Source organism: Schistocerca americana, chromosome 2 (assembly GCF_021461395.2).
Source record: "Schistocerca americana isolate TAMUIC-IGC-003095 chromosome 2, iqSchAmer2.1, whole genome shotgun sequence".
In the NCBI taxonomy this organism is placed as follows: Eukaryota; Metazoa; Arthropoda; class Insecta; order Orthoptera; family Acrididae; genus Schistocerca; species Schistocerca americana.
In genome coordinates, this window is record NC_060120.1 from 827259023 (window position 1) to 827286114 (window position 27092).

Genomic DNA, 27092 nt, shown 5'->3' on the forward strand with positions numbered 1-27092 from the left:
TGCGCGACCTTGTTGCGACGATGACAGATGCCTCACCCAACGACTCGTCGTGCTTTTGTTCACTGCCAGGTCTCCGTAGACATTCTGCAAGCGTCTATGAATAGCTGCGATGCTCTGGTCTTCTGCCAAAAGAAACTCAATGACAGCTCTCTGCCTGGAACGCTCCTCCGTTACAGACGCCATTTTGAAGGCTGTGTGTATCGCCGCAACCTTCATGAAACTGTACGAGCGGAAGCGGGAATATTCCACGACGCTCCACAACAAATTCTGCATTTTTCAGCCGAAATTGGCGGAGCAAATAAATGTGTTGCATTAGTTATTGAACGACCCGCATAGAATAGGAAATGAGACGCTAAAACTAAGAAGTGAGGTATGCTATTTGGAAGGGGGAGGGGGGGGGGGCGAGGGGAGGTAAACTGACGATGGCCGAAGTAGAGATGATATAAAATAGCGATTGGAAATAGCAAGAACAGAAATCTGATAACATCGAATATAAATTCATGTTTAGGAAGTCTTTTCTGTAGGTATTCGTATGTAGTGTTGTCTTGTATGAAAATAAAACGTGGACGATAACCAGTTCAGGCAGGAAGAGAAAGGAAGCTCTGCTACAGAAGAATACTAACGAGGAGGTACGGAAATAAAAGAAATTTGTGGCATAACAGGACTAAAAGAAGGAGTCGGTTGATGGGACACATTTTTAGACATCACTTTAGCATTGGAGGGAAGTGTAGACGGTAAAATTTGTGGAGGTAGTCCAAGAAATGAATACATCGAGCAGTTTAAAATGGTTGTGCGCTTGCAGTAGTTATTCAGAGACGAAGACGTTTGTAAGGATAGAGTAGCACGGATAACTATATCAAACCTGTCTCTGGACTCAAGACCACAACAACAACAAACACTAATTTACATTCATCTGACGACGCTATTCCAGAACTAGAGTTGGTAGTAAGGTAAGAGGGATAGTGGCCTCATGAAACACCAATTCTAGATCAGAACAAGGACTACGAAAATATCTGGAATAGCTAGGACTCACAGGAAACTGAAAGATAAGCTGCACAGCATAAGATCTGGTAGAGGTATTTTGTAAGGTCTGTCCATGCAACGTCCCTGATCGCCAGTTAAGTGAGTATGTAAGTAAGCATCTCAAGTTTAATGTCGAAAGTCGTCACATTGTCGCGACAAGTACTGCCCGCAAGTAGCACCACGGGGACTGGTTCTCCTCAGCGATATAAAATCGATTTACAGTCTCGACGTCGGAAATAAAATATAAGTTGAGAAGTGGAAGTAAAATCTAGGGTGAAAGAATGTCCGTGCTATGATTCGCTGATGCTCTTATCCTCAGCGAAAGCGAGGAAAATTACGTATCATATTGATTAGAACGAACAGTGTACTTGAGCACACACTACGGATTCTGAGTAATCCGAAGAAAACTAAGGTAGTGCGGAGCAGCATAAATGAGGTTAGTGAAAAACTTAACGTCAAAACCGTGATCCACGAAGTAGACTATGTGTAGGAATTCTGCTGCCTTGTACACGAAATAATCGGTAAAGTATGCATAAAACTTTTATCACACATTTTTAAGAAAAATGGAACCACAATTTCACTCTTGCTTGACAGTGGCACAATGCCGAGACGAGCTCGTCTTGATAGACATTTAACGAACTAATAAAGTGACAATAAAAAAGCAGCAAAATATTCGCAGTATTTATGTAATATGTCGTTCTTCCACCAAATGCATGCTGAGGGCCTATCAGAAAGAAAAATTTTGGGTTTATAACTAATAAGTATTTCAAGTTGAGTGACCAGATGTAACGCTCAAATTCCGTTCCTTCAGAAACAGCAAATAGCAGAGCTGAATTTTAGGAGCAGTTTCTGAAGGGGAGTTTAGTCACGGTTTGTATTACAGTGGTGAATGCAGTCGCTATGTTTAGTGGGAAACATAAATTATGAAAGTGATAATTCAAGGTAAATAGTGAAGCGCACCGAATACTTTGTTGCTAAATACAATGACCCAATAGTTTGCCTGTTAAAAGCAAATCAAAATTCAGTCAGTCAACTTTAGTCAAAGAATGGGCTGTAGTTTTTACTCAAAGTGTTAGTATTGTTGCTTGGATTCGCGAGTCCTAATTTAGACGTTACAGAAGACATGCTAAGTCCCACCAAGGTCACGCTACTTAACAGACACGAACAAACTCGTAAAGATACACATAAACAAAATACTATACTCGAAAATAGAAAGAGGGCAACAGAGCGGTTATAAGTGGAACATAAGCGCAGTGGGCAAACTATTGATCTTACCCTTTAAAGAGAACAATGATCTGGTAGGAGTGCTGTAGGTGGCATACTACTGGTATCAAGCAGTCATCTGCCCCTCCATCGCTGACGTAAGGCTCTGAGCACTATGGGACTTAACAGCTGAGGTCATCAGTCCCCTAGAACTTAGAACTACTTAAACCTAACTAACCTACAGACATCACACACATCCATGCCCGAGGCAGGATTCGAACCTGCGACCGTAGCAGTCGCGCGGTTCCAGACTGAAGCGCCTAGAACCGCTCGGCCACTCCGGCCGCTGACGTAAGGCACGGCAGTGAAGTGGCGTGTACGCGAGTGTAGAGTCGGGTGTGCGGTATGGGCGTAGTAAGATAGGTATGTATATGAGGCGACGTGGCAACATAGCAGAAAGAAGCTATCGTGTGTGGATATGTCAATGATCACACCTCGAAAGAAGTTGCCCTGTTTGATGTGATGGAATACGAATGTGGCCTGTGCAACGTGTTTGCAAGAAATAGTGCATACCTCACAACTGTGAAATGCGGCGTAAGAATATTGACCGTAAAAAGCTGCTAACCCATAGGGATCGGGTATGGATGTCAACGACCATCAGTTTCAATCTAGACAGAAGTTGTTGCCGTTAGTGCATGCAGATGCATCTCAACCCGTTTCCGAGCGAACACTGCGAATACGATGGACATTTGGAGTCACGTACCTTGCAAAAGACCATTGTTCATACCACCGCTTACAGATACGGATCCTCAGTTGATCAAACAACATAGAAAGTGGAAATTAGCTGACTGGAGACATGTAGCGTGGCCCAAAGAGGCACATTTTTGCCTTCTTTCAAAATATATGATGCAAGACGTCATGTACACTGAAGGCTTAATGAGATGTGTTTTCCGTATCTTGACTTGTGTTCACTCATTCACGTTAGCGTGACAATGAACCAGGACGATTATCTGAACATTCTCGGTCAGCGGGAGTTGCGGTTTTTTTCCACATCTACGTGATGAGTTTGCAGTGAACACTCCTGTTTCCCAAGATGACAACGTCCATACTCACAGGTTTACACACCTTTGTTCCTGGTTCGGTGTACACACAGTCATTTTATCACAGCTAAGTCACCCTACTTTAGTCCTCTAGAAAATGTCTGAGACTATTTGGAGCAACGGTATAATCTACATTCCTGCAGTCTGGCGAAAACGTCAGGGTCGGTCACGGCTTGCCAAATAGCAAGCGAGCACGAAGCACCACACGAGTGTGTGCCAACGCTCGGCCTGTCTTGTCTTTGCTCGGTCCTTCTCCGGAAGTACTCGGTAGATTGCAACACTTAATTTGGTATTGCGTCACGATCGCTGAGTCAACAGATGGGGACGTTTGCAAGACAACAACCATCTGCACGAACAGTTCGACGACGTTTGCAGCAGCATGGACTACCAGCTCGGAGACCATGGCTGCTGTTACCCTTGACGCTGCATCACAGACAGGAGCGCCTGCGATGGTGTACTCAACGACGAACCTGGGTGCACGAATGGCAAAACGTCATTTTTTCGGATGAATGCAGGTTCTGTTTACAGGATCATGATGGTCGCATCCGTGTTTGCCACCATCGCGGTGCACGCACATTGGAAGCGTATATTCGTCATCGCCATGCTGGTGTATCACCCGGCGTGATGGTATGGGATGCCATTGGTTACACGTCTCGGTCACCTCTTGTTCGCATTGACGGCACTTTGAACAGTGGCCGTTACGTTTCAGATGTGTTACTACCCGTGGCTCTACCCTTCATTCGATCCCTGCGGAACCCTACATTTCAGCAGGATAATGCACGACCGCATGTTGCAGGTCCTGTACGGGCCTTTCTGGATACAGTAAATGTTCGACTGCTGCCCTGGCCAGCACATTCTCCAGATCTCTCACCAATTGAAAACGTCTGCTCAATGGTGGCCGAGCAACTGGCTCGTCACAATACGCCAGTCACTACCTTTGATGAACTGTGGTATCGTGTTGAAGCTGCATGGGCAGCTGTACCTGTACACGCCATCCAAGCTCTGTTGGACTCAATGCCCAGGCGTATGAAGGCCGTTATTACGCCAGAGGTGGTTGTTCTGGGTACTGATTTCTCAGGATCTATGCACCCCAATTGTGTGAAAATTTAATCACATGTCAGTTCTAGGATAATATATTTGTCCAATGAGTACCCGTTTATCATCTGAATTTCTGCTTGGTGTAGCAATTTTAATGGCCAGTAGTGTAGACTTCCTGGACAATTTTGATGTGAAGAGTTTGCCTTTTAAATAGGTATCACACGGCAGATCAACCAGTTCCATTAAAGTTGTGAACTTCTTTTATTACCATGAATGTTCAGCGAAGTGTAAACAGCGACGAAATGAAGACTGTCATGCCGACCAACTGCTGTTTGTGTATGAGAAATCGGTTGCAAACTGTCCTCATGTCAGCACGTTGTAGGTGTCGCCACCGGCGCCAACCTTGTGTGAATCCCCTGAAAAGCTAATCATTTGCATACCACAGCATCTTCTTCCTGTCGGTTAAATTTCGCGTCTGTAGCACGTCGTCTTCGTGGTGTAGCAATTTTAATGGCCAGTAAGTTATTTTCCTTGGGCAGAATTTCCACGTCTCCATAGTGAGTTTGCAAACGTGATAAAATATGTCGATCAAGATATTTGTGTGAAAGAAACAGTCACAATTACGTGGGAACCCGAGGGCGAGAATCTGTGAAACTATGTGTCCACATACCAACAGTTTGTACCAGATAAAAATTATATTATTTCTTCAGTGCGCCAAAAATAATTAAATAATACTGAAAATTTGTTTTGTTTTTGATCTGTGAGGATGATAAATATGAAATATTAAACCCAGTTGTATGCAGTAAGACTCCAGCGCCATTTAGATGCGGCATATTCGCATTTCCCCCTATTCACCCTCCTCATGCTCAGACAGCATGGCATGGCGGTGGGCGAACGTGCAGACAGACGAGAGAGCTACGGCACTCGAGAATGAGCGCTGGTCCTATGCTCAATTCTTGGCTGTCCCTGCTTTGTGGGATCTAATCATGAATGAGTAGCTTCGCTTGGATGTGGAATACCGAAAGAAATTTGCAGTTGTAGACATGTTACTCGCCAAAAATGACACTATTCTCTTGAGGTGATTAGTTTTTCGTCCACTTTGGGCTTTTAGTTTTTACTAATATGGACGACCGAGCCAGTTTCCAGTACTGAGGTGAAGGGGCTTTGTGACGCCTGGAGATGCTGCATTGGTGTTTCTGTGATTCTAATGATCGCTAATCTGTTTCTGATGTGTTGTGTTCGAAACCTATTGTTTTGGCTGTTTAGGTTTTTATGTTGGTAACGCCACGTAGTGCTCTATATGAAAATCACTGACTGCGCTGTGTGCAGTCTGTGGCTGGTTGGACTCATTGTTGGAATATTCGCTTGTGTAGTGTTGGGCAGTTGAATCTGAACAGCGTGTAGCGTTGGGCAGTAGGATGTGAACAGCGCGTAGCGTTGGGCGGTTGGAGATGAGCCGCCAGCAGTGGTGGATGTGGGGAGAGAGATGCCAGAGTTTTAAGACGTTACTGTGAGCGGACGATCTGGACGTGTGTCCGTCAGGGAAAGGAAATTTGTAAGACTGGATGTCATGAACTGATATATATATAATGACTTTTAAACACTATTAAGGTAAATACATTGTTTGTTCTCTATCAAAATCTTTCATTTGCTAACTGTGCCTATCAGTAGTTAGTGCCTTCAGAAGTTAGAATCTTTTATTTAGCTGGCAGTATTGGCGCTTGCTGTATTGCAGTAGTTCGAGTAACGAGGATTTTTGTGAGGTAAGTGATTCGTGAAAGGTATAGGTTACTGTTAGTCAGAGCCATTCTTTTGTAGGGATTATTGAAAGTCAGATTGCGTTGCGCTAAAAATATTGTGTGTCAGTTTAGTGATGATCAGAATAAGTAAGGAGAGAACTGTCTAAGTACGTTCAGTTTTGCTCAGCTGTTTGAAAATCAAATAACGTAAAAGTTTTTGCAGCACTGTCATTCTTTACATACAAAGGGGAAGTTTCACCCTTCATGGTCTGGCAGGAGTTCTGACCCCCCTAAAAAAAAGCATATAATGTTATCTATCACTGAGGCCTGACGGGATCGACTCCCACTCCATTCTTAGTCTGGTTCGTTATTGAATCGTACAGAACTTCCTCAGATGTGGTATTTCTGGTTCCAGAGCGGCTCGAAACTCAGTGCGCGCAGTCCACGCGCTCGTTGGTTGCGTGTAGCTGGAAGTGGATGAGTCTGTGATTGATTTTGAGTTCTGTGGTAATTTGGTCTTCATATTTTTTCCTCATTTCGTGATAAGTCTGTTTATGCTAATAATTGCTTAGAAGCATAAAATTTTGAAGATATTTAGAAAACTGGAGAGACTGGAGTTATTCCAGGAGGATTTTTCGCTCTGATATTGGTACAACATACGAGGAAAAATGTGATTCTGAAGTAAAACACGTCCTTGAAGAATTGCAAGTCAACAATTTTCAGACCAAACAAACGAAAAGTAACGGCATGTCATATATCAATCATCAACAGGATAGTTCTGCTTATTCTCCAGAAGTTGAAGAAATTTAATTTTAAGATGGAAGTGATGTTAAAAAACATTTCCCAACTCTTTTCAGAGCAAAAGAAGAAAGAAGTGATTTTCACTTTCAAATGAAATTCTAACCCAAAATTTGGAGCTCATGGCCAGATTTCATTGCTAGTAGTGAGAGATGTGAAAACTGTGTAGTTTAAACGTAAACATCCTCCAGGGATTAGGTTTTGCACCTGTTTCGACTGTCCGACTGCTGCCTACAAGGAAATACTAGGACTGAACTATGACCATGGGACATGTGATCAGCAAGTCGCCAGTAGATGAATCCTGATGACTTCGCTGCTTCTACTCAAGCAGTCCCTCATTTGGCCCTACGAGAGGTGATTGGATCCTGTACCAGACCTTTTTACCTCAGAAATAATGGGTTGGTACCTAGAATGGATCTCGGATCCTTACACGCTGAAGACAGCGACGCTAACCCTTCGACTGTGGAGGCGGTCTACTGTGCTATTTTCGATACAATCCGGCTCATTCAAAGTGTTCTCACATTCGAAGTGCTCTCAATGTAACGTGTTTTTATGTGCCAATGATAGAAAAAAATTATTTTTATCATTATCACTTCTCAAGAAGTATCTAATGCTTGTTGATGATGATGATGATGAGCGTTTGGCGTCATTGGCCGGGAGGCCCCTCGCGGGGCAGGTCCGGCCGCCATAGCGCAGGCCTTATTACAGTCGGCGCCACATTGGGCGACCTGCACGCCGGATGGGGATGAAAGGATGATGAACACAACACAACACCCAGTCCCTGAGCGGAGAAAATCTCCGACCCAGCCGGGAATCGAACCCGGGCCCAGAGGACGGCAATCCGTCACGCTGACCGCTCAGCTACTGGGGCGGACATGCTTGTTGATGACCATACCACAATGAACTCCGCCTCCGTAGCTCAATGGTCACCGTGGCTGTGTGCCATGTGAGGGACATGTATTCGTTTCCCAGTACTACAAGGGACGTTTCCTTGGTGGGAGGACTGGGATGAGGTGCAATCAGCCTCGTGGTGCCAGTTGAGCAGCTACCTGACCAAGCGGCAGCGGTACCAATCTAATAACCTGACAACAGCTGAAAAGCAACATGCTGACCCAATGACCTCTCTATAATGCATCTCGATGACGCCTTTGGCTAAGGCCGACAAGTTGGTCAGTGGGACTCGATGGACTGTTTGTAGCCAGAACGATAGCACTTCCTGCCTTTGATATCATTATGACGTGACGGGACTCTGAACTAAACTCCGTAGAACAGGCCTCGGTAGGCCCAATGGTACCGACCGATCGCCGTGTCATCCTCAACTGATAGGCGTCATTTGATGCGGTTATGGAGGGTCATGTGGTCAGAATACTACTGTCCCAGACATTGTCAGTTTTCGTATCTGGAACAGCTACTTCTCAATCAAGTAGCTCCTCAAGAGACCTTGCAAGGGCTGAGTGCACCCTGCTTGCCAACAGCACTGACGTGGACGGTCACCCATCCAAGTTCTAGGCAAGCTTGATAGCGCTTAACTCCAGTGATCTGATGGGAACTGGTGTTACCACTGCCGTTGGCGCGATTTTATTTCTGCTGAAGTAATTTTGAACCTACTGTAATAACATAAAAATTGGTTAATGTCATAGACAAAGAAATAAAATTCGAGACTTACATGGGTAAAGATAGAAAGTTTCCCATGAATGCAGGCGTTTCCTGGAACTTGGTGGTAATAAAGTTTTGAAAAGCCGTGGCAGAAAGCGACTGTTTCCAAAACAGTGCTATTAGCAGGATAAGAAAGTGACCAGTTCTTTAGGCTCCTCAAATTCTGTTCCAGAATCTGCTTGGCTAAAAGGCCGAAACAAATGTGGAGCTACATTGTGCTCTCGAAATTGAAAGGTCAGCTAGCAGCCCTCGTTGAGGTAGGAAACGAATGATGTGCCCTTTGGGGACGTATCAAATGGAGAGTGATTGATCCTCAGTGATCCTTAAAGCTGTTGCCCCACAGAAAGCTTTGGAAATGTTAACAAGTGCGTTCCCGCGTGCGGGCGCGGAATACTGTTCAATCTGTCGATTGTTGTAGGCGTGCAGATCAAGGCCCGGACGACGTACCAGCCGGCCCGCGCGGTTGTTGTGCAGGTTGACGGCGGCCAGCTGCCTCCGGACACGCCCCCGCAGCCGGCCGCTGCCGCCGCTGCCGCCACTCGCTGGCACTGGTGCGACGGTGCTGCGGCTCCTGCAACACAAACGCGTGCAAACCACAATCTCGGACCACTGACAACTACACTAGCCAATGACACAGCCGGCCGGAGTGGCCGAGCGGTTCTAGCCGCTACAGTCTGGAACCGCGCGACCGCTACGGTCGCAGGTTCGAATCCTGCCTCGGTCATGGATGTGTGTGATGTCTGTAGGTTAGTTAGGTTTAAGTAGTTCTAAGTTCTAGGGGACTGATGACCTCAGAAGTTAAGTCCCATGGTGCTCAGAGCCATTTGAACCATTTTTGAACCAGTGACACACTGGTGGGCATTAAAACTGCAAAACCATGAAGCCAGCGTGGAACAAACATCATACTGGTGTACTACCTGCCTGGATATGCAAATGATAAACATTTCATCGCAACTGCATAAACGAGGTGGGATAACGTTTTTTATATTCTGTATAAAAGGAAACATTACACGCCTGGGTTTTCACTCGGGAAACGTACTTGAAGGCTGACTGTTTCTAAGAATATCGATGTAAGAAGGAGAAAAGTCTTCCAACATGCTGAAATTCGAAGTAGAATGCGCAGTCGGCAGGGCAGGTGTAGAGAGAGCGGTATTGGTGGGGGTTGTAGTTGGTTGGTTGGTTGAGTTGTGGGAGGGGACCGAACGGCGAGGTCGTCGGTCCCATTGGATAAGAGAAGGATGGGGAAGGAAGTCGGCCATGCCCTTTGAAAGGAACCATCCCAGCATTTGTCAGACGCGATTTAGGGAAATCAAAACCTGAGTGAGGATGGCCGGACGCGGGCTTGAACCGTCGTCCTCCCGAATGCGAGTCTAGCGTGCTAACCACTGCGCCACGTCGCTCGGTGGGGATTGTGAATAGGCGCTGTAACGAAAATGTCGAGCGCTGGAGAGGTAGGGCCGTTCTAAACTGACTCCTACACTCACATTTTTTGTAGACGTTAAGTGGAGCCCTCCGAATGCACACTTGCGTGGTGATCCTACAAAGAGAGCTACTCTCATCTCTGCTTTGGTTAGTATCGAAAAATATCATAATAAAATAAGAGAAATCAGAGCACGAACGGAAAGATTTACGTGTTCCTTTTTCCACGTGCCATTCGAGTGTGGAATGGTAGAGAAGTAGTATGAAAATGGTTCGATGAACCCTCTGCCAGTGTGAATTGCAGAGCAACGATGTAGATGTAGTCGTAGCATTCCGCTGAAAATGCAACAAAAGCAGCGATTTAGTTTCCCCTGGCTTGTTAACCATTTTTAGTTTTCATAGAAGCGTCATGAGTGGCGAATTTTGAGTAACACATTCATTTCTCTTGTTGCCATGTTAAATTTTACTTCTTTTGCCAAAACGAAAATGTCGTATCACTAACATGTTGTGCAAACGCAGTTGCGAGATAATTCCGGAACAGTGTTTCATTAAAGGACGAACTGAGGAAAAGTGAGGTCAACAGCTTATGAAGAAGCACATCCTCAGTACAAAAATAAACGTCTAATGCATTCACTTATGTTTTTCCAGAAACACGCAGCATTTCTCGTTTCACCAGGTATCTATGCCCCTTAAAAATTACTTTCATCGAAAAAGTCGGTAGTTAGTGGAATAATACGTTAGATAATGAAATTTTGCATAATAAACATATGGATAAATTTTTTATGCTATCATTTGCCGAAATTTCGTTTCGATATCTCAGACCGTTCATGAAATATGAGAAGTGTTGTGGATATTTCATTCTGTCTTTAACACTGGAGCGGGCGGTCGCAAATGAGTGAGCCACATCAGATCAGTTTTCTTGGGATGTGACAAATAGAGACGACCTCCGTCCAAGTCTAAAGAAAAATTCAATATCGTAGACGAATTTCGTACGCAGCAACATATTATGTATTATGCACCAAATGTAAAAATCATACCGACCCCTATTTTTCTTTGCAAACTTTTTCGAATTTCGGACAGTGCCTTACTTAAATGCAAATATCACAATAATTGTGAACATTAATGAAATGGTGCACATCTAATAATAAAGCTGACATATTGAGCTATAAGTAACGCATAAATGAGAATTTTTTACCGGATAGTTCCTGTAAAAACGTTTGAGAAAGATTACAGGGCGTGTGCCTATATTCTGTCGTCGCCGACCGGCCGAAAGCTAGAAAGCGTTGTCGGCCTCCCGTTCCGAACATAGCAACGAAATCGCCCATTGCTTTGGACGAAAATTGGTCATTGCGCATTGACCACTATCCTGCACAGACGGTAGCAGGATCATAGCCTATCAAATGTGCGGTTTATCGTTCCGCTATATTGGGCAGGTTCACATGGCTGTCATGTGAATGTGGAATCGATAGATTCAGGAGGTCTATACTCACCGCCACGCAAAATTTCAAAGGCCCCACGAGACTAGCGCCAGAGAGGACAGACAAAACAAGAGTATAAAAAATGGAGTGAAATTCATAACCAATCTGCTTTTGTCTCCCATGATAGTATGCACAAATATTTATGCAAAAATAATTAGGTGACAATATTTATGATGTTGGGTTGCAGTTGAAAGTGAGAAAAAGAGAAAGATGGGGAGGGGGAGGAAGATGAAGAATAAAGTGAGAGACTGGGTGGTGATACAGCAGGACAGAGCGACAGGGAGAGGGAAGGAATAAACCAATATGAGTGACTTAAAGAAAAAGAGAGAGGGAGGAGTGCAGTAGGCTGGGGAGGAACAGTGAGAGAGGGAGAGAACGGAAGGGATAGTGAGAGGGGAGAGAGAGAAGAGAGAAGAATATGTCAGGATACAAGGATGTATGTGGAGAATGTCTTAGAACTGAAAGATTATGGGATTGAAAATGTGATGGAGCAGTAAGAATGGAATACCGCTGTAATTCGTACTGCCCGAAAATACTGCTCTTGTAACGAGTTAATATATAGCTTTTTGTTGAGAGATGTTTTATAAAAGAAAGTGTTAACTTGCGAGAAAATATGGCAGTCTCCAATGAGTGCACTGTAATTTGGTAGAGAGTCTTCGAAGCACAACTAGCAAATATACCTCACCCTCTTGCAGATTTCTCCTTATAAATTAAGTGCGAAAAAATACAAAACCATTGCATCTGAATTATGACCAGTGATTACATTTCCATTTCTTAACGCGGAAGAGCACAACGTGTCCTAAATTCGTTATCGGAGTTGAAAGACTTATAAGCGTTCAGCAATAATTTAAGGTAAACTATATTTAGAGTAGGCCGTACATGCGCACATATCCAGGAGAAGAATAGCAGACGTAACCTTCAGGAAGAATCCTATCTGGGTGTGTGAATAAGTTCTCGAAAGTCGTCACTCCACAAATGCTTATATCGATATGAATTTCTTCAGAGTGCTGAACAACTTTCGCACCTATTGTTTACCGAGAGGTTTAATTGTAGGACACCATATGCGAAATGGATAATACAAGTGTTAGTAGAGTCTCACAAAGCTTCTGCAGGTACATTTTGGACCGAAAGAAGGTTGTGTTATGCCCTCATACCATATATGATGATGAAATGTACCTTTCTTAGGCAAACGTTTGTCTTGAACAGGAATACATGACGGGGTGCCATTAAAATTTTTAAAGGTTGAAAGAAATAAAATACAATGTAATTGGAAAAGTTCGTGGAAATTATGCTTAAGGATTAAAAAATGGGCGACACGGGTCGTGTGATGCACGTTAATTCTTGCTCCAGATGAACAGTCACTTGGTTTGATTTTTGTCAGTGAGTTTCTACCTGGTCCAAGAATAAGCGAAAGGTGCCATGGAAAGTAACACAGAAGTCTTAACAGTCATATTCTATGTAGCCTGTCACCAAAATGTTAGTTGTCATGCTATGAAATCACAGTGATAACTAACGTTCTATGTGTAAAATTCGTAAGAATGAATGGTACCTAGGAGTACTCTCTAATTCATATAAGGTGTGCCCTATACAGTTATACGTAAAGCAATTTTAATAACGATATTATAATTACATTTCGTGTGGAACTGTACTGCTATACACGACTGACATCGACATAGATACGTCAATCCAACCGTGCAGGAAGGCAGAGGATGTCTTCGGTGCAGAAACTCCTGAGTTCCTGAAGGATCTAGTTTCTATGGAGTCTTGAACTTCCTTGCAACCGGTGATCCTCTGACCTTTCAGAGATTGTTTTAAGCGGTCGATGATATGCGGGTCACATGCAGAGATTCGGGACTATAACGAGGATGTTGTAGGAAATCTCATCGAAATTCTTGAAGGAGCTTGGCGGTCTTCTTGGCCACATATGGCTTAACGTTGTCCTGGACAAGCATTATCCAGTTCGAGAGCTTGCCCCTGCGCTTGTTCTTGATGGCCAGTTTGAGCCTCAGCAACGTGTTGCAATACTGCTCAGCGTTATCTGTTGCACCCTTTGGTAGCCAGTCGATGAATAGAGGTCCTTCGTCGTCGAAAAAAAGCTGAGCATCGCTATTCCGGCCTTCGGAGCACAATAAGTTTGTTCTTCTTTTCCGTCTTCAATTTTTTTATTTTTTATCCACTCCATGCTCATCCGGAAATGATGGCACCATATTTCATCACGTACCACAATCTTAGCAATGAAATTCGTTTCTTGCTCAACAGACGGGTCAGGCAAAGATCCATTCTTTTTGCCCTCTGATCCTCTGAATGCAGTTTTGGCACCCACTGTGCATGAACTTTGCCACTACGAAGCTTCTCGTGGATTATGTGGCGCATAGTTTCTTTGATTATCTACAATTCAACAGCAATGGTACATGTGACGAGCCGACGATTCCCCTGTATGAGCTTGTAATCTTACCCTCCCACACGTCACCATTATATTTCTCTGTCTCTAAAAGTTTCTAAAGCTTCTAGAGCCGTAAGTTATACAAAATAAAAACTTTTTAGTTATCTTCATTTTCTCTTCTTGTGGTTGGCTGCAGTTCTCGCGTCTAGGGGAACATCCTTGAGGCTGAAATTTTGACTTAGCAGGTTCTTGTTGATCTGAATAATTTATGAAATTCTTTAGTTGCTATGACTTTCTTTTATTTTATCCCATTCTTCTATATCACACCGGCTATTAGTTTCCACTTCAGAACTCAAATTCACATTGTTATTGACAAGATTAGAATTACGTCTGCTCCCATACGAGGCATGCCCACTACTTCCTACATTCTGCGATACACACAATATTCCAAAGAGTTTACAAAGCAAAAGAGTTTACAAACTTCCTTGACAAAAGAAGAACTATCACCAAGAAATAACATTATTTTATAAATGAATCCAGAAGTAAATTTAGGAATTAGCGTTTGATTGAGCAATTAACAACATGAATTTTAAGTATGCTAAATATTTCGTAATTTCAAATATTACTAGAAAAAGAGAAATTTTAACCATACATACAGAGTGTAACAAATTAATTTCTTTATCTACATTTTAGTCTGAAATATATATCATATACATAATCATATGAAATTCTTTTAGTGAAACAGCTGAGATAATGTTCGTCTATACAAGTTACTTGGTGTCGACGTTTTCTATAAAAAAATGTTATGCTAGAGAAGGGTGTCCCATTAGAAGCTCCTCCACAGCCGCAATCGTGGAAATGGTGGTGACAATGTGCGTCTACCCAGCGCCTGGCGTGTCCTTGATATTTACATATCCCGCCTCATAACGCTGGCACCAACTGAATATTTTGCACCGTGGGAGACACTGTTGCCTGCACACCTCCTTCATCCTGAGAGAAATTTGTGAAACGCGCTCCCCTTCTATGTGAAGAAATTGGATAAAGTTTCTTTGTGCTGATCGGGAACACTCCATCATGCAATAAACTGCGGAAACAACTCTTCAGAAACGATAAAACTGCTGAGAACTTTTAATTTAGTTTGTGCAGTTGGGAATACCACAATGCCATCTGTCGGCAAACATATTCACCCACTGACGTTAGCGCCTTGACACGGTCCGTGCGGCTCTCCCCGTCGGAAGTTCGAGTCCTCCCGTGAGCATATGTGTGTGTGTGTGTGTTGTTCTTAGTGTAAGTTAGTTTAAATTAGATTAAGTAATGAGTAGGCTTAGGGACCGATGACCTCAGCAGTTTGGTCCCGTAAGACCTTACCACGAATTTCCTAAATTTCCACTGAATTTGCGGCGCTGCGCTGGAGGACTTCTTTTCAGTTGGCAGTATCTTGTACATCCCATCTACAAAACATGCAGAAGACGAAGTTTTTGGCCCTTCACTTGTGTCCGAGTCTTTTAGACCAGTGTATAGAACATAAAGCTATCAGTCCTAGCGTCAACCAGGGCACATTTACCTCGGTCACAGCAGGACGATAAAACTCGCTTAAACAATCGTCATTTTACCACAGAAGCACAATAATGAGCAGGATGTTCGAAAAAAGTGTTCCATACTCTTACACAGGGAGGGTAAAATAATTGTTGTTGCACCTTAAGATAGGCAACCCAACTTATAACTTACACACACGGTAGATGATGTAACCTATCTTAAGGCGAATGATACATTTTGCAGGCCAGTTTTATTTTGCCATCCCAATTTGAGATAGGACTACTCTAAAATAGGCAGAAATCCCCCTAAACATATTTCAGAAACAAATAACTTTCGTATTCCTTGCGTCGTCGGCTCTGTAAAGTCGGGGTAGATAATGATCTGCATATCTCTACCGAAAGACCACAACACTGGTGCACGAACAAGTATTTCAGAACACACCGTTCATCGTAAATTGTTGAACATGGAGCTCCACAGCGGACCAACCCTACGTGTTCACATGTTGATGCAACGACGTCGTCGATTACGATTTCAGTAGGCCCGGGACCATCGGGAATCGACCGTCGATCAATGGAAACGTGTCGGATTTTCGGATGAATCACATTTTTCTACATTAAGTCGACGATCGTCTCCACGAATGCCATCGTCGAGGTGAAAGGCCGCTCGAAACGTGCGCCACGGACACAGGCTGGTGGGAGCAATATTATGTTGTGGGAGACGTTCTCCTACGCTTGCTTGGGAGCTGTGGTAGTGATCGAAGACACTTTGCCACCTGCGAACTGCCTGCATCCCTTCATGCTTAATGTCCTCCCCGACGGCGGCGTCATCTTTCAGCAGTATAATCGTCCGTGTGTCGGAGCCAGAACCGTGCTACAGCGTTTTGAGGGGCATTATAGTGAACCGACGTTGATGTCTCGACGACCAAATTCGCTTGATGTAAATCCTGTGGAACCCATCTGTGTCTTTGCCGGACGCCATTACCGAGCGAGGTGAGGCTGTTGTTGAAGTGTTGGCAGAAGAGCCAACACCGTGTTGCTAGAGGAGGCCGAAATGCACGCGTTTAATTACACGCAGACAGGCGTGAGGTCTGGAACAGTTAAGGGAATGTATAGTAGCAAATAAAGTACGTAGTGGATGTAATACTTAACTTTAATCCATAATTGGAGAACATCGCTCTTGACGGTACATGTTTTATAATTTAAATATCTATTGATAATGGCGCCTTGCTAGGTCGTAGCAAACGACGTAGCTGAAGGCTAAGCTAACTATCGTCTCGGCAAATGAGAGCGTAGTTGTCAGTGAACCTTTCCTAGCAAAGTCGGCTGTGCAACTGGGGCGAGTGCTAGTAAGTCTCTCTAGACCTGCCGTGTGTTGGCGCTCGGCCTGCAATCACTGACAGTGGCGACCCACGGGTCCGACGTATACTAACGGACCGCGGCCGATTTAAAGGCTACCACCTAGCAAGTGTGGTGTCTGGCGGTGACGCCACAGTTGTTACCACACTGGGCTCACATTCGGGAGGATGACGGTTCAAACCCGCGTCCGGCTATCCAGATTTACGTTTTCCTTCATTTCCCTAAATCGCTCTAGGCAGATGTCGGATGGTTCCTTTGAAAGGGCACGGCCGATTTCCTTCCCCGTCCAAAACTCCATTCATCCCATCCTGTAATTCTTCACTTTCATTGACGATAGCAATGTCATCAGTTCTGTGTCTAATGACCTCAATGTCGACGGGACGTTAAACACAATCGTCCTTCCTTTCTTCCTTCTGACGCCATCAACGAGAAAGCAAATCAGCGGACGCTATTTATGCAAATTACATAACCTATGGGACGACATCTAATGCCACATACCTCCACAAACCTACCAACAAACTGTCGGACCCATGAAATGCAGAATCAATGATGTATTTCGTTCCAAGCTACTAAGTATGTGGTCATAATGTTTTGCCTCATCAGTGTGTATTCTTTCCTCGCCCGTTCTATGGAGAACCTCATTTCTTAGCTTATCACTCCACTTAATTTTCAATATTTTTCTGAAGCACCACATCTCAAATTCTTCAGTTTTCTTCTGTTCCGGTTTTCCCACATTCCATATTTCACAACCATACGGTGCTTTGCTTCCTCAAATTAAGGCCTAATGTTTGATACTAGTAGACCTCTCTTGGCCAGGAATGCCCTCTTTTTCTATATTCTATAGTCATTAGACTGCTCACTCCATTCAACGCATCCTGTAATTCTTCTTTTTCACTGACGATGCAACGTCATCAGCGAATTTTGTCACCGATATCCTTTCATCTTAAACTTTAATTCCAATCTTCAAGCTCTATTTTGTCCCCGTCATTGCCTCTTCGACGTGCAGGTTGAAAACTAGGGTAGAAAGACTACATTCCTGTCTTATACCCTCTTTAATCCAAGCACTTTGTTCTCGTTGTTCCAGTCTTATAGTTCCCTCTTCTTTCTTGTACTTATTGTACACACATAAAAAAAAGCTTTGAAATCACCTTGGTCCCGAGAGTCCGGAACCTGTAGAGAAAATTGGAATAGAGATCAACATAATCATATCCGCCCTTTTAATTGTTCATGAAAACCAGACGTTGTATCTTGTATCACCATATAGCGAGATCTTCAGAGGTTGCTGGTCCACATTGCCGTACACACCGGTGCCTCTAATACCCAGTCGTCCTCTTGCATTGATGCGTGCCTGTATTCGTCACACTATCCATAAGTTCATCAAGGCAACGGCGATTCGGCGTAGATCCCTCAGAGTGGTTGGTGGGTCATGTCGTCCATAAACAGCTTTTTTCAATCCATCCCAGGCATGTTCGTTAGGGTTCATGTCTGGAGAACATGCTGGCCACTCTAGTCGAGCGATGTCGTTATCCTGAAGGAATGCATTCACAAGATGTGCACGATGGGGGCGCGAATTGTCGTCCATGAAGACGAATGCCTCGCCAATATGCTGCCGATATGGTTGCACTAGCAGACGGAGGATAGCATTCACGTATCGTACAGCCGTTACGGCGCCTTCCATGACCACCAGCGGCGATCGTCGGCCCCACATAACGCCAACCCAAAACAGCAGGGAACCTCCACCTTGCTGCAATCGCTGGACAGTGTGTCTAAGGCGTTCAGTCTGACCGGGTTGCCTACAAACCCGTCTCCGACGATTGTCTGATTGAAGGCAAATGCGACACTCATCGGTGAAGAGAACGTGATGCCAATCCTGAGCGGTCCATTCGGCATGTTGTTGGGCCCATCTGTACAGCGGTGCATGGTATCGTGGTTGCAAAGATGGACCTCGCCATAGACGTCGGGAGTGAAGTTGCGCATCATGCAGCCTATTGTGCACAGTTTGAGTCGTAACACGATGTCCTGTGGCTGCACGAAAAGCATTATTCAAACTGGTGGCGTAGCTGTCAGGGTTCCTCCAAGCCATAATCCGTAGGTAGCGGTCATCCACTGCAGTAGTAGCCCAGCCCTTGGGCGACCCGAGAGAGGCATGTAATCGACAGTTTCTGTCTCTCTGTGTCTCCTCCACATCCGAACAACATCGCTTTGGTTCGCTCCGAGACGCCTGGACACTTCTCTCGTTGGGAGCCCTTACTGGCACAAAATAACGATGCAGACGCGATGGAACCGCGGCATTGACCGTCTAGGCATGGTTTAACCACAGACAACACGGTCCGTGTACCTCCTTCCTGGTGGAATGACTGGAACTGATCGGCGGTCGGACCCCATCCTTCCAATAGACGCTGTTCATGCGTCGTTGTTTACATCTTTGGGTGGGTTTAATGACATCTCTGAACAGTCAAAGAGACTGCGTATGTGATACAGTATTCACAGTCAACGTCTATCTTCAGGAGCTCACTTGGATGATGCAAAACTTTCTTTGATGTGTGTATATTATCATTCTTTCCGTATAACGTACGCCTAGTTTTCTCAGAATTACAGACATCTTGGACCATTTAAGTTTATCGGACACTTTATCCAGGTTGACAAAACCTAAGAACGTGTCTCGATTTTTCTTCAGTCTTGCTTCTATATCAACCACAACGTGAGAACTGCCTCTCTCGTTGTTCTTGGGTTTGTCTGCTTCTCACAGTGCTCATTCTCGTTCGTTGGGAACTTAACGTGCTTCGCGCTCTTCGTCTGTTTCGCTTCTTCGCTGTTCTTCTAGCTTTCGCCGCTTTGCTTCAGAACTGGTAAGATCTCCTCCCCTTTTACGTTTGGGAGTTATCGAAAAAATAAATCGAATCAACTTTTTACTAGCTGTAAGTAGGCTGTTTAGGTTCTTTTGTTGGTAGCGCCACCTCTGTATGAAAATCACTGGCTGTGCTATGTGCAGTCTGTGGCTGCTTTGCATTGTTGTAATACTCGCCATTGTAGTGTTAGGCAGCTGGCTGTGAACAGCGCGTAGCCTTGCGCAGTTGTAGGTGAGCCGCCAGCAGTGGTGGATGTGGGGAGAGAGATGGCGGAGTTTTGAAATTTGTCATGAACTGCTATATATATATATATATATATGATGATATTAAGGTAAATACATTGTTTGTTCTCTATATATATATATATATATATATATATATATATATATATATATATAGCAGTTCATGACAAATTTCAAAACTCCGCCATCTCTCTCCCCACATCCACCACTGCTGGCGGCTCACCTCCAACTGCGCAACGCTACGCGCTGTTCACAGCCAGCTGCCTAACACTACAATGGCGAGTATTACAACAATGCAAAGCAGCCACAGACTGCACACAGCACAGCCAGTGATTTTCATACAAAGGTGGCGTTACCAATAAAAGAACCTAAACAGCCTACTTACATAGCCCCCATGCTCCCCACAAAAAATTTTACACATTGTTTTGGGCACTGGGCAATACATATTTGTTAAAATTTTTCATAATCGTAATTACAATAACAAAGAAATCAAATGCACACACTTATTGATTCCCTATCAGTAGTTAGTGCCTTCCATAGTTTGAATCTTTTATTTAGCTGGCAGTAGTGGCGCTTGCTGTATTGCAGTAGTTCGAGTAACCAAGATTTTTGTGAGGTAAGCGATTTGTGAAACGCATAGGTTAATGTTAGTCAGGGCCATTTTTTTTGTAGGGATTTTTGAAAGTCAGATTGCATTGCGCTAAAAAAATATTGTGTCTCAGTTTTAAGCACAGTCATGTATAATTCTTCAAAGGGGACGTTTCATAGCAAATACACTAATGACACTTTACACACTTTATTTTTTATTTATATTCAGTCACTGTATCACTTTCACACTTTCACATCACTATTTATTTTATTCACTCCTTCGTCACTGATAAGAAACTGACGTCCGAACCCGCGACAGGTCTTTACCAATGGGTAGCCCCAGCAGTGGCGAATTCCAGAACATACCAAAAAGTCGTCGAATGGTCCACAATGTTCCAGAACATTCCACAACATTCGAGAGAATTCTGGAATGTTCCACAATGATCTGAGATGTTCCGGGCCGTTCCCGAACATTCTGGAATCTTCTCGAATGTTCCAGACTATCCCCAAACATTCCAGAACATCCTGGATCATTGTGTAACATTCCATAACATTCTGGAATGTTGTGGAATTCTCTCGAATGCTCTCGAATGTTCTGAAATGTTTTCGAAACCCTCAAATATTCTATAAATTTCTAAAAAAAAAAAAAAGAATTAAATGGCTCTTAGCACAATGGGGCTTAACATCTGAGGTCTCTCCGCCACACACCGTTGCGTGGCTTGCGGAGTATAGATGTAGATGTAGGTCATCAGACCCCTAGAACTTAGAACTGCTTAATCCTAACTAACCTAAGGACAACACACACATCCATGCCCGAGGCAGGATTCGAACCTGCGACCGAAGCGGTCGCGCGGTTCCAGACTGAAGCGCCTAGAAGCGCTTCGCCACACGGGCCGGCTATAAATTTCTAAAGGACGAAACTTCCTAGCCCTTATATCTTCAAATGCACGCGCTTCAGGTAAAAACGGCAACTTTCTTCATTGATGACGGATACAGTCTACCACACTATATAATTCCCTTGATGGTAATGGGACTCGATTATGAGTTTTACTGGCACACACATTGTACACTTACTTTTATAATACATATTGATTATCAACATATTTGGATTTTTAAAAATGTATTAAGATGGGAACGAGGAGGATGTGCTTACTTTGGTTTCTCCTTGGCGCTGCGCCTCTCCGGCGGGTCGGTGAAGCGGCGGGCGAAGCTGAGCCCCCACTTGAGGTTGTCGCCGCAGCCGCCCCACTTGAAGTTGCCGTTGGGCGGGTCTCGAGGCGGCAGCGCGCAGCCGCACTGGCGCAGGGTGCCCGCCGCGCATGCGCGAGCCACCGCGTGCGCCACCGCCGCCGACGACAGCGCGTATACGTACGCCTGCTCCCGCGTACCTGCAACATGCCGACCGCCAAGCGCTCACTGCCGGCGAGTAGGCTACACTGCGCAACAGTCTGCCTGGGCGCTCCCAGCACCACTGAGGAAAAGTGAGGACCAGTGAGGAAAAGAATACATTGGGCCATCGGATGCAGTGGCACAAGTGTCATGTAAAGGTTAAATATGAGCACTGTGAGGACCTCATATTAATTAAATTGCTAATTATTAATTATGCCCCCAGTCGCTTTTGGATATGATGACAGGTTATGCTAGCATTAAAATGCGACGCTTTTCGGGTGGCGGGCGGGGGATAAGAGTCCGCTGAGCATTGTATGACATGCAAGAAATAATGCATTATTCATAAACTAAAATTTAACCTGTTTAGGTATCCGATTCAGCAATGTAGTGGTTGAGCGGTGTGGGTTTAGGAGTTCCATGTTTTCCACGTTTCCTGGTGTTGCCATCAGCCGTTCTTCGCACTTCTTCCATGGTGCAAGCCTGTCAGTATTATCGCTTGTAAAATAATTTTTGTGACCTAATTGTTATTAAACAACGCATCACTTAAGTATGATTATAAGGTTTACAATATAAAACTGCAACCAGTCGGAACTTTAGGTACTATACTACAGCCATGGTTTTCATTATGTCTACTTTCGATAAGACAGCAACAACATTTAAGGCCTGCCGCAGTCATGGACTGTGCGGCTGGTACTGGCGGAGGTTCGAGTCCTCCCTCGGGCATGGGTGTGTGTGTGTTTGTCCTTAGGATAATTTAGGTTAAGTAGTGAGTAAGCTTAGGGACTGATGACCGTAGCAGGTAAGTCCCATAAGATTTCACACACATTTGAAGATTTGCACATTTGAGGGCTATTTCCGACTGTTTATTTTTTAGATTTTGGTAAATTGCATTATACACATTGTTGTTGCAAATGTAAAACGAATTTGAAACATGCATTCTTACTCTAAATTGAAAAAACATTTATTTCAATGACTGTGCGGTTTCCATTACATTGCCCTTCGGTCGTTAATCAAATCAGTAAAAGATCTTCCTATATCGAATTCTCTACGAATGGTGGCGTAAATACTCCCTTTGCTAATCCTCGGAATATTCAAATGTGTGTGTAATCTTATGGGACTTAGCTGCTAAGGTCATCAGTCCCTAAGCTTACAGCCGGCCGGAGTGGCCGAGCGGTTCTAGGCGCTACAGTCTGGGGCTGCGCAATCGCTACGGTCGCAGGTTCAAATCCTACCTCGGGCATGGATGTGTGTGATGTCCTTAGGTTAGTTAGGTTTAAGTAGTTTTAAATTCTAGGGGACTGATGACCTCAGAAGTTTAGTCCATAGTTCTCAGAGCCATTTGACCCCCATTTGACCCTAAGCTTACACACTACTTAACCTAAATTATCCTAAGGACAGACACACACACCCATGCCCAAGGGAGGACTCGAACCTCCTCCGGGACCAGCGGAAGAGTCCTTAACTGCAGCGCCTCAGACCGCTCGGCTAATCCCGCGCGGCGCTAATCCTCGGAATACAGCCTGGACATGTAGTACAGAATATCTAACATGACAGAAATTCCCTAACCACCACACAGATGGGCCTCGATCGTGAGTATCAACCTCAGAAGGTCATTTAGATCATGTACTCTTTTCGGTTCAATGGTATGATGATCACAAACTAGCTTTGTCAAAGGTTAAGAACACGCAGAAACCAATTTTCCACTATCACAGCTATCCTTACATTACAAAATACTAAAATTTAGAAAATGTCACTGACTTTCCAAGACATTGTAACCAGCACTGAAAGAGGTCTGTTGTTATGAATCGCATGTGAAATCTTGGCAGGGATCATCAGAGAGTATACAGCCATCTTGCAACACATATAATTATCAGGCACTACTTTCTAACGTAAATTTATTGTAAACATGAGATATACCACTAATGTAATATGGCTCTGGCTGCTTGGTAGTTTCGTCAAATGCCAATAAAATTCAGTAATGTAATAGAATCCTCATTTCTCACAGTTGCCGATGTTGTGCCAGTTTTTGTCACACTTGTTTGCCATTACGCTTGATGACAGTCAACCAGAACTCTGAATATCATCAACAGTTACTTTTATGACTCTCAAGCATTTAATTCAGTCTTTGACACCATTTCGTTCATAGTTTTTGCTGCAAACGTCTAATACAGAATACACGAGTTACCGACGCCGTTTCTCGCAAAGTGTAAGGAAAAGTAACCTTAATGTTTTGTCCCGTTTCACTACGCCATAGGAGTACATGGAATATGTTCGTTGATGGTGTCACAGCCTCACCTCTGTTTGCACTGTTTCATCACTGTCAAAGTGAAGTCCTCGAAGGTATTATTTTAGTTTTGGAAACAGATGAAAATCGGATGGAGTGAGGTCGAGACTGTGTGAAGGATGATCAATGACAGTGAACCTAAGGCGTCGTATTGTTGCGGATGTCACAGCGCTCGTGTGTGATCCGGCATTGCCATGCTGAAGGAGAGGATGCTGCATATGTGAGCTAACGCTTCGAATTCGTGCTTTTAGCTTTGTGACTGTCTCGCAGTACCTTGCAGAGTTTACATCGGTGCCTTTAGGCTAAAAAAATGTTGAAATGTGTGTGAAATCTTATGGGACTTAGCTGCTAAGGTCATCAGTCCCTAAGCTTACACACTACTTAACCTAAATTATCCTAAGGACAAACACACACATCCATGCCCGAGGGAGGACTCGAACCTCCGCCGGGACCAGCCGCACAGTCCTTGACTGCAGCGCCTTAGGTGCCTTTAGGCAGGCATTCCAAATGCACCACTCCTTGAGAATCCAAGAAGACTGTGAGCGTGAGTTCCCTGCTAACGGCGTGAACTTGAACTTCTTTGGCATCAGTGATACTTTGTGGCGGAGCTCCATTCTTGTTTTCGGGGTCAAAATAGTGAAACCAGCTTTCATCGCCTGTCACAGTGTTGTTTAGGATCCCATCACCCACACGCTCAAAACTCTAAAGAAATTGTTGACAGATGATTTCAGTTGGAGGCACGGTTAGAAATTCGATTACAGCGTGCTGTTTCCAAGCGGCGACATAGTTACGTTTCACTCCACGTTACACGCGACTATTCGGACCCCTCTAGCTGCAGAGAGTTTCAACTTGAGTCAGTAAAGAGGGAAAGCCGACTGAGTAATATACATGACACGTAATACCTCAACCGATTCTGAGAACAGAATAAAAAAATCGGAGGCATTACTTTTGGAATGATAGGCCCTCGCAGTAAACTGGCAAACACTATTAATAGTAACCTTAGGCTTTTTGTAGATGAAGTAGTGCCTATAATAAAGCACTCAGAGAAAAGAAATGCGCAAATATTCCGTCAGATATTGATAAGATTTCAAAGTACTACAATGACTGACAATTCTCATAAATGTTTAAGAATGTAATAATTGCATACTTCACAAAACGTCAAAAATTAGTATTCGATAGCAAAAATGTTTATGAATCACAACTGGAATCAGTCAGATCTCAAAATCATCTAGGTGTAACAATTTCTAGCGATATGTAAATGAACGATCACATAGGTTCAACCGTAGGTAAAGCAAGTGATAAACTACGATTCGTTGATAGGATGGGAAAAGCTAATCATAATACAAAGGATAATGCTTGCAATACAGTCCTGGAAGCCATCCCAGAATACTGCTCAGGCTTGAGAGTCCACACCAAACAGAACACGGGATGCTGAACGTACACAAATAAGGCCAGCGTGAATGGTCACATGTTTGCTTGACCAACGGGAGAGCATTAAATGTTGATAAACCTGAAATGGTAGACACCTGAAGACAGATACCAACTTTCTCGCGAACGCCTAGTTATGATGCTTCAAAGAATAGTGAGTAATCTAGGTATATTCTACAGACGCCTACGTGTAATTCCTTTAGGGATCACAAAGACAAGATTAATCTCAGCGCCCATGAATAATTATCTTTTCCGTGCCCCATACACAGTTGGTACAGTAGAAAGTACCCTCACGGTGATCTGAAGAGAATAGGCGTACATACAGATGTAAAACCATTATCGGAGACAGATTTGAAATTGTATAGATTTCTCTAACCTCTCCGTAACTGGGCCTGTGCTACATAGTTACACATGTAGGCAGTTTGTCTGTATAACGGTAAAATTTAGCAAAATGGAATTATGTGGTTTCATTGACTACCATAAGGGGACTATAAAAAAGTTTGCGTCTGAGAGCGTTGCTGCAGCGTATAAGCAATTCAGTGCGACTCCGATGTGGGTGTATAAACACCGACATGTAGCCAACGGATTCGTATGGCATTCGTGTCTTTCCGACGTGTGTGCTGTAAATGCGGAAACGTGAACTGTAGCGTTGTTACAACCAAATGCAACCAAACAGGACCAGCGTGCTGTTATCCTTTCCTTGGCTGCTGAAGGACCAACATCATTACACATCCGTTGGATAATGAAGAATGTGTGTGGGCAGCATGTCTCTCGAAAACCATCGTTGTAGAATGGTGCGTCAAGTTCTATGCTGGTCGCGATTCAACACAAGACACCGATCGATCTGGGATTGCTTGTTGATTTCAAGGAACCTAGTGTCTCCTTAACTGGGGAACGGTACTGTGCGCAACGCTTGAGGAATTGCGACGTGCAATAAATGCGAAGCGTTCGGAAAAACTGCGTAAGGTGCTGCTGCTTCATGATAACGCACGTCCCCATATCGCAAATGTCGTAACGCAGAAGATAAGCCAATGCAAGTAGAAGACATTCGAGCACCCGCCCTATAATCCTGATTTCGCCCCACCCGATTATCACGCCATTAGTACCTTAATAAAAGGCCTTGAAAGGTCGATGATTCCTGTCGAACGACGATTCTCAGCAGGCAGTCGCGGAATACTTCATGCAGCAGGGTGCAGTGTTTTACCAAACTGATATCTTCCACCTGGAGCGTCGGGGGATGACGTGTTGCGCCCACGGTGGAGTTTACCACCGTTAATAGTTTGTGACTCGTTGCCCAAGATACAACATTACTTGTTGCAAGAATGTTGCGGCATGAAGCTAATGAATGACGTTAGCAGCATGCAGCGCCCAGAAAGAATGTACAGACAGAAGCCTCTTAGCAGCCAAATTCCTGGTTGGAAGCAATTTATTATCGTGGATAGAAGCTTATGAAAAACTGTACTGTCCAAACCAACAAGAGTTGCCAAAGCTTCTCGACACTGAGTTCTTCAAGCAGTAGACTTTAAGCATGTGGATGGAGCGAAAGAAAATGTCACTGACAATGTATGCATGGAATGTACACGT

The 27092-nt window shown here is 44.1% G+C and overlaps 1 protein-coding gene across 1 annotated transcript in view; it reads right to left on the reverse strand.

Moving 5' to 3' along the window:
- The window catches only part of LOC124594463 (protein Wnt-11b-2-like), a gene marked incomplete at its 5' end in the record, with an annotated part of 200194 nt that overhangs the window by 107691 nt on the left and 65411 nt on the right, over positions 1-27092 (reverse strand). Inside the window, 2 exons of the mRNA XM_047132839.1 lie at positions 9005-9128; positions 21561-21795. Coding sequence (XP_046988795.1) covers positions 9005-9128; positions 21561-21795 — 359 coding nt within the window. The remainder of the gene's footprint in view (positions 1-9004; positions 9129-21560; positions 21796-27092) is intronic.